Source organism: Pelophylax lessonae (assembly GCF_965119305.1).
Source record: "Pelophylax lessonae genome assembly, chromosome: 13".
In the NCBI taxonomy this organism is placed as follows: Eukaryota; Metazoa; Chordata; class Amphibia; order Anura; family Ranidae; genus Pelophylax; species Pelophylax lessonae.
In genome coordinates this window covers 116,025,438-116,038,284 of record NC_138780.1, presented here as the reverse complement: position 1 = coordinate 116,038,284, position 12,847 = coordinate 116,025,438, and the positions used below count along the sequence as shown (strand labels likewise).

The following is a 12,847-nucleotide window of genomic DNA, read 5'->3' as shown; positions in this document are numbered from 1 at the left end:
ACATGAGGTTTTGTATTTTTACATATAAGCGCAAAAGTTTTACATTGTGACTATGGAGTAGCAGTACCCTAGGCCCAATATATTCCGATTTATGGCTAGGACTCATCAATTAAATCCTATACCGGGGACCAGAGTACTGTAAATCAATATAGCAAAGAGTTTCCACTAAATACTAAAAATCTAAATATATTGTTGTTTTACAGATATTATTTACTCTATATTCCAAAGCCGTTTTTTTTTCCCCTTCATTTTTAACATGTGACCAGGAGCAGAGGACTAGAAGTTCCTCCTGCTTCCCTGCAGACAGGCTGGGAAAGAGCTGTGTCATGTGACAGCTGTATATCAATTAGGAAAAAAGGTACTAAGATGATATATATATATATATAGGGCTTGACAAATTTGTTTGGAATCTAGGAGCCAGCTAAAAAAGTTAGGAGCCAGTTTTTTTTCTTAACAACAAAGCTTTATTTTCAATGACGAAAATAACCAATCTTAAATTTAAACAGTGCAGCAAGGTTGGGGCGATAGGAGATCCAGTGACCAAGAGTAACATATGCCACCTTAGGCCCCTTTCACATGGGCGCCTACGCTAAGCAGAATCCGCATGCTCAGTGGGGATCTCTCTACTGATCCCCGCTGAGCAGGCGGATGACAGGTCCTGTCCGCTCTGCTATGCAGACACAGCCCATTCTCCTTTATGGGGCAATCAGATGGAAACGGACCGTCTGTTTCCATCCGATGCCATCCAATCCGATTCACTGGACGGATGGTAAATAGAACCACCATCCGTCTGTTTTTGGCGGACAGGATCGGATGGCGGCGGCTTGCCACTCCATAGAGACTGAAGCGTCCAATCAGGCACGCCTGAAAAACTGACAGGCGGACCTGATCAGAAACCAGTGTGAAAGGGGCCATCGGCTGTGTGGCATGGCAGGGCAGGGAGATAATGAAAAATAATAATTTATTTTATTTTTTTCCATAAAAGATTCTTATTGTGAATAAGGGATTTTAATGCAAAACAAAAGATCAACACGTTGCAAGGAGCTTACAAAATGCAATTTTTAAAGTAAGGCCCCTTTCACACAGTCCGCATTCCGTTGCGGACCGTGCTCTGCTCAGCGGGGATCGATCCGCCGATCCCCACTGAGCCGGTGGATGACAGCTCCGTCTCCGCCCTGTGTGCGGAGAGGGAGGTGTCAGAGCCTCGCTGCTCTCTATGGGGAATTGGGTGAGAGCAGACCGCCTGTCCGCTCTCATCCGATCCCCAGGACGGATGGAAAATAGGTTTCCATCCGTCCGGATTTCAGGATCGGATGCGGATGGCAGCGGGTGTCAGCGGACGTCACCGCTGACATCCGCTGCTCCATAGGGTTGAATGGGGCATCCGATCAGATCCGCCTAAAAAAACTGACTGATCTGATCGGAACGCCCGTGTGAAAGAGCCCTAACACTCTTGTAGAAGTGCATAAATATATAAAACACGTTATCCTTGAACTTCCAGGAGAGAGCGGTGTAAAATGGGATTTAAAAATAAAATCAAATAATACCCACACTCCCTGCACACTTACCTTTAACAAAAGGGCGCCAGATGAAGACTGCAAAAACTTCCGTCTCTCCACCTCTTGGGAAGGAGAAGGGCGGGCATTGAAAACAAACAGTAGAAAATCCTTGCATTGCTAGTTACTGCATGTTGTAATACTCCCGGCCACCACAAGAGGCCGCCAGTTCCCCATTGGCAGCATCTCCGTGAAGAAGGCCCAAAAGCCGGGGCCTCAATTTTTGGATGATGCCGTAGTTCGAGCGCTCGGGGGGGGGGGGGGCTGGGGTTGGCGCAAAGCAACAGGACATCTCCTGCAGTGCACCCCAGGCGCCAGGTCGCTAATTCTAGTCGCAAATGCGACGTGGCGCCCGGGGATTGTCGAACCCTGATATATATATATATATATATATATATATATATATATATATATATATATATTACAAAGCAATCAAGAGACAATGTAAATTAAACAGTGTGTTTAGTATCACTTTAAGGCTTTCAGCAGATCGGCCTCTACAAACTCGGCAGTGACTAAAAATTGAGATCAACTGAGCATGTGCAGAGCACTGTGAGATGGTGGATTTTTAAAAGTATAGGCACTTATTTTTAATGTTTTGCATCGCTATATCTGCACAAGGAGTCAGCATGAAGTTATCTAGCAAAACCTAATTTTCTGACTAAAGTTTCACTTTAAGACATTGTGCAAATATAATAGAACATCACATTTGGTGTTACAATTGAACGCCAGCATCACCCATACAGAATACTGCAACAGGTCACAAAATTTACACACATGATCAGATGCTTTTGAGGAGAGATCAGGGATCTAATAGACCTCAGCACTTTCCATAAAGTGGATAGGTCACTGATCATGAGCTGTTGCTCATCCCTTGTGATAGCAATAAAGTTAAAATAAATAAAAGAAAGTGTAAAAAGAAAAAAAAAAAACCTACATAAAGTAATAAAAATATTAATAAAAAATAAAAAAAAAAACACACACGCACCCTCCCCTCCTCCCCTGCACACATGCAAATGCGAACAGACGGGGAGTTCGCAACCACATATGTAAATGGAGACTGCATCACACATGTGAGGTATCTCTGCAAATGTCAGAATGATAGCAATAATCCTAGAGCCATAACTTATGTTTAACTCTAAACTGGTAACCTGTAAATGGCTTTTAAAGCGTCACCTATTGATGTTTTTAAGTACTGTAGGTTTGTCGCCATTTACCAGGCGTGCAACACTATTCGGTGCAACATCATATTTTACCAAAGAATTGGGTATTATATTGTGTTTGTGTGCACTAAAATGGATTCAAGTGTATTTTTTCCTGAAAATTTGCATTTGATAAAGGGCTGTGCAAATATCATGCAACATAAAAAGATTGCAACAAACACCATTTTATTCTCCAGGGCCTCCTCTTTCAGAAAAATATATATTGTTTGGGGGTTCTAAGTAATTTTCTAGCCAAAATAAACCCCAAAAATGCTTTTTGAGAAAAAAAAGTCATACAAAACCTCTTATCTGATCATAAAATATATAAATTCATCAACTTTCAGGATAATACATAAACATAGTTGTGCATAATAACATGCTTGTGCATAAATCAAAAAAAAAAAAAAAATATTATATATATATATATATATATATATATATATATATATATATATATATATATATATATAAATAAATGATGTTACTTGCAATTCATAATCCACCGGTATGCACAAAGTAGTTGTGATGATATGTACGGTTTTACTAACACATGTCAAAGTTGAAAAATAGCAAAGTTGCAAAATTGGGCTTAGGCATTATGACATGGGTGTCCAACCTTTTGGCTTCTCTGGGCCACAATGAGTGTAGAGAAATTTTCTCGGGCCGCATATAAAATATATACTATAGTTAAGGTATATAAATAATACAACCCTGCCACGCTCTTCCCGCGCCGCCGCGCCCCCTGCACTAATTTAACACAACTATAGGACAGTGATTTAAAGTGGTCCTGGTGGTAGGAGTCAGAAACACTGCACATGCTCGCCCCCCCTCCCCTCCACTCCGAGGCAGCCTCTGCCTACCATTAGTTGGAAGCCGCTGTGGCCGTGCCCCCGACCCGATTTCCTTCCTCCCCAGCAAAAAAAAAAAAAAGATTGTCAGGGGGTAGTGGGCCGCATTGCCTGCAGTTCTGGGCCGCAGGTTGGACATGCCTGCATTAGGATTTGTTTTACCCTTAGGCACGAAGGGGTTAAAATGTTATCTACACCATATACATTAGAAATCCAAAACTGTTTTTTTTTTTTCTATGCTTTACAACTGAAGAATGAGGAGACGCATAAAAATAAGAGGTTTGTTATTGAATATATACAGCCAAGACCCAGTTGTACGTCTACATAATTTCCCCTCCATTATCTGCCTGTCTATGTTTGGCTGATAAATGGATACAATCAGCTTTTCCAAATTAAACGGTTATTTCTGCCTCGCTCCACTGTAATTACACAAGGTGTTATTAGCTACATTTTTCAGCACAGATGGCCCTGGCAGCTTACTTATTGTGGATGGGAGCTCAGAAAATATATTCATTAGAAATATGTAATCCCCAAGTATTTAAAAAAAAAAAAAAATATATATATTCACAGCAAATCTAAACACAAAGCATGTAATGGGAGCTCATGTAGCACTATAAATGAAATAGAAGGACAGGCGATATTATCACACTTACAATATATCCTGCATATTCCTCATTTTCCACAAAGGAATCATGCAGCCATATGAACTCTTCATGCTGTCTCACCACAGAGAACTCGTTCTGCTTGAAGTTTGGTAATGAACTCTGGAGGGGATAAAAAAGAAGAAATGACAAAAGGATCATTAGAAAATGTATGCTTTTTTTTTTGTTTAACTGCATCTTATCAGCATCTTTCAACTATGTACTGGCAGAGCATATCCGATTCTTGTTTATAAAGCTCATGAGGATTGAGGGCCTGGCAGGTTCTGTACACCAATGTTTCTCAACTCCAGTCCTCAAGTACCCCCAAACATGTCAGGTTTTCAGGCTTTCCAATATTTTTCACAGGTGATTTGGTCAGTTTCACTGCCTTAATAATTACCACAGCCGTTTCATCTGAGGGAAATCCTGAAAACATGACCTGTTGGGGGTACTTGAGGACTGGAGCTGAGAAACATTGCTGTACACCACCAGTGGTAGATGTAATGGCAAGCACTAGGCTTTCTTTCCAATATTTTTTACGGAGCCATCACGGACAGACATGGTCAGGTACTAAAAAAAATTGGATTTTTGACTTACCGTAAAATCCATTTCTTTGGTGTTCATTGATGGACACAATTTCAGATCATCAAAGCCATTTGGTTATACTGCCCCCTACAGGAGTAGAACACTAGGCAGAAAAAAAATCTGGCTACACCCATGGGCAGTCAGTCCCAGGGGTTATACTCCCTCTCTCTGCTATAGCCACTCCGATTAGTTACAAGCAGTGTCAGAAAAATTACAACTCCACAGAGGGATGGGGGCTGTGTCGGTCAATGAACATCAGAAAAATGGATTTTATGGTAAGTCAAAAATCCCATTTTCTCTTTCGTTCATTTACGAACACAGCTTCAGTTCTTCATAACCATTGGGACGTCCCAAAGCAGTGTTAAACATGAGGGGTGGGTACAGCAAAAAAATTCCCAAGGCTAAACAATAGCCAACCAGGCAACAGGAGCTCAACCAAAACAACTGGAGCACACCTGAAAAAAAAACAATACACCCTCAAAGAGGATCAGGCCCTCTCAACAGCAGCCTTCAAAACCTTTCGGGCAAAACAAGCATCCGCAGATGGCAACACATCCACTTTGTGAAAGTGTGCACCGATGACCAAGTGGCCGCCTTGCAAACTTGCGTCACTGGCACCTGATGACAGAAAGCCCAGGAGGCACTAAGCGCCCAAGTAGAGAGCACCTTAAAAGGGAAATGATAGAATAGGCCTGAATCACTGTCTGATCCATCTGGCAATGGTTGCAGAGGAATCAGACGATCCTTTACGAGGCGTTAGCACAAAGAAAGTCTGACTTCCTGAAAGACTCCATAGCTGCCAGGTACACCCTAATTGCCCGACCACATCCAAGGCATGCGAGGCAATTTCCTTTGGATGTTTAGGCCTGGGACACAGGGAAGGCAACACAATGTCTTCATTCAAATGAAAATCAGAGACAACCTTTGGAAGGAACGACAGACAGGGGCAAAGAACCACCTTAACTCTGTGAATCACCAGGTAAGGTGGACGACAGGATAATGCTGCCAGTTGCGACACCCTGCATGCAGAGGTGATAGCCACCAAAAAGGCCACCTTCTGGGACAGCGAAAGCATGGGAATTTCCCGAAGATTGTCAAAGGAAGGATTCTGGAGGACAAAAAGCACCAAATTGAGGTCCCAAGGTGGCAACGGAGCCCGCACTGGAGGAACCAAATGTCAGACAAATGTCGGACACCCTGAAGAAAGGTATGCACCAGGGAGTGTGTGGCCAAAGGTTGTTGAAAAAAGACTGCCAAAGCCGACACCTGGCCCTTGATGGTACTCAAGGACAATTTCTGCTCTTTCACACCCCTCCTCACTTTCTCTCTCTGTCAACTCTCTCTCTCTCAGCCCCCATCTCTCTCTTAGCCCCCTCTCATGCTAATTGCAGTGTTGGCACTTTGAAATAATTACGTTGGTTTTGTGTTGCGGTTTGGGCACTCAAGCTCAATAAGGTTCGGCATCACTGACATAAGCCATGGCCGTGGCTTGAATGCGCACTAGACAACCCTGAAGACGAACCGTCCAATGGTCAAGACACAGTCTGATCACTTGCAGTTCCAAGACAATGATTGGAAGCCTGGACTCTTCCAGTGTCTAGATACCCTGAGCAGAGCCTTGAGATCCAGGATTGGATGCACTTTGCCTTCCTTCCTGGGAACTGTAAACAGGTTTGGATAAAAACTCTAAAAACGTTCCGAAGTCGGAACCTGAACAATCACCCCTTAAAGTAACAGGTCTTGTACCACCCCAAACAGACCCTGGCCCAGGGACAGGCGCAAGTTGGAAAAAAAGAACCTTGCCAGGGGACAAGAGTGAAACTCGATCGTGGAGCTGGACCGAATGACTTTGTGGACCCACTTGTCTTGAACCAGGGAAGCCCACGGGTCCGGAAACCAGCAAAAACGTCCCCCCACCCCCGATACAGGTGAGGGCACACCTTTATGCTGAAGGAGCCTTGTCTGCGTATCTGGAGAAGCCCGCTCTCAGGTTGTCAGACCAGGGTCATTTGGATGCTCCAGAGGAGGCCCTGAAAGGCTTTGAGCCCTTGTCAGTCGACCGTGAGGGACGAAATAAACTTCTTATGAGCGGAGAAGGAAGGCCCACGTCTACGACGAGGTTCCTTGCCCTTAGTAGCTTGCGGAAGAAACATACTCTTCCCCCCTGTGAGATCTTTTATGATGTTATCCAGGGTAGCTCCAAATAGGCGATTTCCTTGAAAGGGAAGATCGGTCAAGGCCATTTTAGAAGTCTGGTCCGCAGACCAGCATTTGAGCCAAAAGACACGCCGAAGGACCACTGCCAAAACAGAGAGCCGAGCCACTAGGGGAGCCGCATCCAAAGAGGCATCACAGATAGACTGCTGACCCTGGACCAGCTCCACCAGCTCAGCGAAGTCAGGGGGAAGCTGTTCTCCCTCCAGGTCACAGCGTAAAAGCTTAGCCCACTCGGTCAGAGTTTGCTGCATCAGGGCAGTGGTGAATACCGGCCTCAGTGCCGAACCAGCCAGAGTGTACAACATGTTGTGAGCCACAGCCTCCTCCTTTCTGTCAGCCGGATCCTTACAGGCTGGGGACTTTTCAACCGGAATAATGGTTGCCTTGTTCAATCCGGAAACCGGAGGGTCCACCACTGGTGGAACAGTCCGCTTCTTAAGAAGGGACACCTCATAGGGGTAACGCCTAGTAAAGTACTTAGGGACCCCACAGAGATGGTTTAACAAACTTTGTTGCAGATTCCTACCTTTCATTATTCTGAAGAAATCATTGTTTGTTTCTCTTTGCTGAGTGGGTCAAATGGGAGTGGTTTCATAATTATTTGTCAGCTGTGGCAACTGCTGGGCTCTAATGAGGAAAGCGGCTGGGTCTGCATCCCTTTAGATGTGTTTCTATTGGGAGTATTTCACCAAAAATGACATTTTTGTTGCAGGGGATGCCTGAAATCTGACTTGTATCTTAGGCAGACTTCTGGGGAAAATTGGTGAGCCAATCACACAAGCAGGAAATTATGTTTCTGGGGTGTGGTCAGTACACATTCTGTGTACAGAACAGCTCCAGGTAGCCATATTGCATTGCTTTTTCATAAAATTACAACAGCTGCAGATTAAAAAGGAAAGGTAATTTATAATAACATTCAGTTACAATATGATTTGTGTCACAATTGTATACAATATTGTTTTTTCTTTATTTGCTGATTTTTTTTCCCCACGAAAGTGTAGTTACCCTTTAGGTCTGATACACACAGGAGCTCAGGATACAAGAGAAATGGCCGTGCACCAGGCAATAGCTCACGATGAAAGGCTTTATTGAACAAGGAGGCAAGGTACAGCAAAATGGATGGTAGACATGTTTCACACGACTCACAGCGTGCTTGTTCACTACACACACAGGAGCTCACTGTACTAACTATGCTAGGTTAGTACAGCAATCTCCCCACTGAGCTAGTGTGTTCTAAGAGGGGAATGGTCCCCGTCAGAACACACCGGCCTGATTGGATGCCGATTGGCAGCTGTTTTTCCAGCATGCCCGTTCCGACAGACGATGTACATTCAGCTGACTTCTGTCAGATAGGCTGCTGTGAACACATGATGAGTGTCAGCCATCGACCTGTGTGTACCAGGCTTTACCCTATTGTCTTGCAATATATTGCAACTGTACTGTCTCTTCTTATTTTGTAAAGTCCTACACAAACTGTTAATGCAATATAAATTCTCTATAAAAATATACATTTTCCTAAAATCAGTTACATTTTCTTTTATTTTCCTAGTGTTTAAAGTTCAAGTCACTGTCTATACACTACTCTGACAGCATTTGGACTTCCTCAATCTCACTATACCCTGCTTCAGTATCAATGGATAGCAAACCCATTATCTTCATGTCAACTGCAAATTTAATTAAGGCATTAGAGCTATGAATAGCAGTGTGATCAGGAGTATAAAGGGAATAAAGAAGTGGTCTGAGGACACAGCCTTGAGGAACTCAGGGGTATTTAAATAAAATAAAGACACCCTCATCTACCTAGAAAAAATCAGGGCTTTAAACCTACAGAACTCACTTCTTTAAAGGGCTACATGTCCATGTATATCATTCTAGCTAACAAAGAATGAGGCTGGAACGTAGCAGACACTCACAACCAAAATATCACAATCATCTAGCATCATTAAAACTTTGTGTACAAATCTCTACAGAGCACTAATCATACGCCAGCATCTCTCAGGTATACTGCATCTAACAAAAGGGATATAAATCGTATGTGTTAACAAAGAAAACCTGACTGCTGATTGGTCACAAAAGTTTTTTCATGTTGCGATGATATTCACTTCTGACAATTCCCAAAGTCAACTGGGTGCAAAACCCATCCATGGACCAATTGATAACATGACGCTCGATAACACTTGCCCATATATGAATAGGACAGAGAGAGTACTCACCTTTGTATGCACAGTAAATTTCACTTTGTCTCGCTCACTTAGGGCATCAGATATATCGACCTGCAAAGTTGCATCAGGCTGCAGATCTACGCTTATTGCTCGCGGCTAAAAAACAACAGAAAAATATATTAAAGTCCGGAGACATACTTTTCATAAAATAACATCAGGTCAGTTGATATAGCTTATCAGGCAGTGTTTATTCATAAAAGACATGCAGCACTAAAATAATCCTCAAATAATCACTGTGTATAGAAAAAACTGGTGGGGGAGTGAAGCGGAGAGAATCATTTAACCACTTAAGGACCGGGCCTATTTCTGACACTTCTTGTTTACAAGTTAAAATCAGGTTTTTTTTCTAGAAAATTACTTAGAACCCCCAAACATTAAATATTTTTTTTAGCAGAGACCCTAGAGAATAAAATGGAGATCATTGCAATATTTTTTATTACACCGTATTTGCACAGTGGTCTTCTAAAAGCAATTTTTTTTTGGAAAAAATTCCCTTTTTTAATTAAAAAAATAAGAAAACAGTAAAGTTAGCCCATTTTTTTGTATAATGTGAAAGATAATGTTATGCCGAGTAAATAGATACCCAACATGTCATGCTTCAAAATTGCGCACGCTCGTGGAATGGCGACAAACCTTGGTACTTAAAAATCCCCATAGTCGACATTTTAATCATTTCTACAGGTTACCAGCTCAGAGTTACAGAGGAGGTCTAGGGCTCAAATTATTGCTCTCGCTCTAAAGATTGCGGTGATATCTCACATATGTGGATGGGATTTGCGTAAGCGTTCGCTTCAGCGCGCAAGCTAACGGGGACAAGGCGATTTCATTTTTTTCCCCATTTATTTTATCTATTATTTTTTATTTTTACACAGTTTTTTTTTTGATCATTTTTATTCCTATTACAAGGAATGTAAACATCCCTTGTAATAGAAATAAGCATGACAGGTCCTCTTTATGGCGAGATCTGGGGTCAAAAAGACCTCAGACCTCACATCTACACAAAAAAAGAAAAGAGTCTTTTTTTTCCATGATGAAAAAAAACGGAATTTTTGTAAAATCTTACCGTAAAATTCCTTTCTCTGAGTCCTCCGACAGTCGCCGCCACTTCATAATCTTCACTAATGGGGTAATTGACCTTTGCTCCGCAGGAGTAGCTAGGCAACAAGATTTGTTAATATCAAAGCTTTTAGCATATCACACCCCTAGGGGGTGGTCCCCTCAGTCAATACCTCCCTGCTTCCAGCATTCTCAACTCAGTTTCAGTAGCATAGTAGTAGAGTACATAAACAAACCCCAAAAGAGGGGCGGGGCGACGACTGTCGGAGGACTCAGAGAAAGGAATTTTACGGTAAGATTTTACAAAAATTCCGTTTTCTCTTACGTCCTCCGACAGTCGCCGCCACTTCTTAATCTTCACTAATGGGGACGTCCCAGAGCAGTGTAGACATGAGGGGTGGGAAAAACGCAGCCGCGCCTACAGCAACGCATTACCAAAGTAAGAGAACCAACTGGGCAACAGGAAAACGTGCTCAACAGGAGCAACAACCCAGGAAAGAACAAGTAACCTAGGGGTAAAACACCCCAACAGCCAAGGACCCAAACAAGGGACCCTAAGGCACTGCCGCACTAAGAACTTTACGGCCAAAGGAAGCATCTGCCTGAACATCCACTTTGTAAAATTTTGAGAAAGTGTGAACGGACGACCAAGTCGCTGCCTTACACACCTGGGCCACAGAAGCCTGATGACGATAGGCCCAAGACGTACTCAGAGATCTGGTAGAGTGCGCCTTCACAGAGAAAGGAGGAACCTTCCCCTTCAAAGCATAGGCTTGCACAATAGTCTGTCTGATCCATTTGGCGATGGTCGCAGCCGACGCCGCCATGCCCTTCCGAGGACCCTCTGGAAGGACAAATAGAGAATCCGACTTGCGATGACAGGTAAACCCTGATCGCCCGAACAACATCCAAGGAATGCAAGGCCACCTCCTTTGGATGCTTAGGCTTCGCGCAAAAGCGAAGGCAAGACAATGTCCTCATTGAGGTGAAATTCCGAGATCCTCTTCGGAAGAAAAGAAGGATTAGGTCGTAAGACCACCTTATCCAAGTGAATCACCAAGTAGGGAGAGCTGCAGGACAAAGCCGCCAGCTCCGACAACCTGCGAGCCGAAGTGATTGCCACCAAAAAGGCAACCTTCTTGGACAACAGAGACAACGAGATCTCCCTGATCTTCTCAAAGGGAGCATGCTGTAACACGGACAGAACAAGGTTCAAGTCCCATGGAGGTAAAGGGTCCCTCCGAGGAGGGGCCAAGTGTCGCACCCCTTGAACAAAGGTGCCAACCAATGACGGTGACAGCGCAGAAATCTGACCCTTAATCGTGGCCAACGCCAAACGCTGGTCCACGCCTGTTTGAAGGAAAGCCAACACCCTTGACACCGAATATGAGCGAGGGGAATACCCCCTGGACTCACACCAGGCAAAATTCGCTTTCCAAGTACGGTAGTAAATCTTCCCCGAAGAGGCTTTTCTAGCCTTGATCAAAGTGGGAATGACCTCAGGGGAGAGACCCCTATCCTTCAGGACCTGGCTTTCAACAGCCAGGCCGTTAAAGCCAGCGACTGTAAAGCAGGATGGAATATCGGTCCTTGAGACAGAAGATCTTCTCGAAGTGGCAGACGCCACGGAGCGTCGACCGCCAGATTCAAGAGGTCTGCGTACCAAGACCGGCGAGGCCAGTCTGGCGCCACCAGAATCACCGTGTGCGGTTCCGAGGCCAACCTGCGAAGGAGCCTGGACAGCAGCCGAATCGGTGGAAAGGCATACATCAGACGAGACTGATGCCAGGACGCCACTAACGCGTCTGCCCGAGGATCGCGCGTCCTTGCCACGAACCTTTCCACCTTGTTGTTTAGACGAGACGCGAACAGGTCCACATCTGGGGAACCCCAATTCGCGCACAACATCTGGAAGACATCCGGGTGAAGGGACCATTCCCCCTGGTCCAGGGTCTGGCGACTCAGATAATCCGCTTGCCAGTTCTCCACCCCCGGAATGTGAACTGCAGATATCGCCGGGACGTGCGTCTCGGCCCAAGACAGAATGTCGGCTACTTCCCGAGCCGCTCGGGCACTCCTGGTGCCCCCTTGGTGGTTGATGTAGGCCACCGCTGTGGCATTGTCCGTCTGCACCCGAACCGGACGGCCCTGAAGCCGTTCCGACCAATGTAGAAGGCAGAGATTTATCGCTCCCAATTCCAGAATGTTGATCGGAAGGGAGGATTCCTCCTCCGACCAAGTTCCCTGGGCAGACAGAAGGCCCAGAACACCACCCCAGCCCGACAGGCTGGCATCCATGGTGATCACCGTCCACGACAAAGGACGAAAGGACTTGCCCCCCGACACTGCTGGGGACTGGAGCCACCACAAAAGACCCCTTCGGGTGAGGCGGCGCAACGAAATCCGCAGATCCAGAGATTGCGGACGCCCGTCCCACTTGGCCAGGATCTCCGCCTGAAGATCCCGCGTGTGAAACTGGGCGAAGGGAATCGCCTCGAAAGCCGAGACCATCAATCCCAG

The 12,847-nt window shown here is 44.8% G+C and overlaps 1 protein-coding gene across 1 annotated transcript in view; it reads right to left on the bottom strand.

Annotated features, from left to right (window-relative positions):
• The window catches only part of SNX6 (sorting nexin 6), a 90,497-nt gene that overhangs the window by 34,522 nt on the left and 43,128 nt on the right, over positions 1-12,847 (bottom strand). Inside the window, exons 3-4 of the mRNA XM_082275617.1 lie at positions 9,263-9,367; positions 4,260-4,370 (exon numbers count right to left, since the gene is read on the bottom strand). Of these exons, the coding sequence (XP_082131743.1) occupies positions 4,260-4,370; positions 9,263-9,367 (216 nt within the window). The remainder of the gene's footprint in view (positions 1-4,259; positions 4,371-9,262; positions 9,368-12,847) is intronic.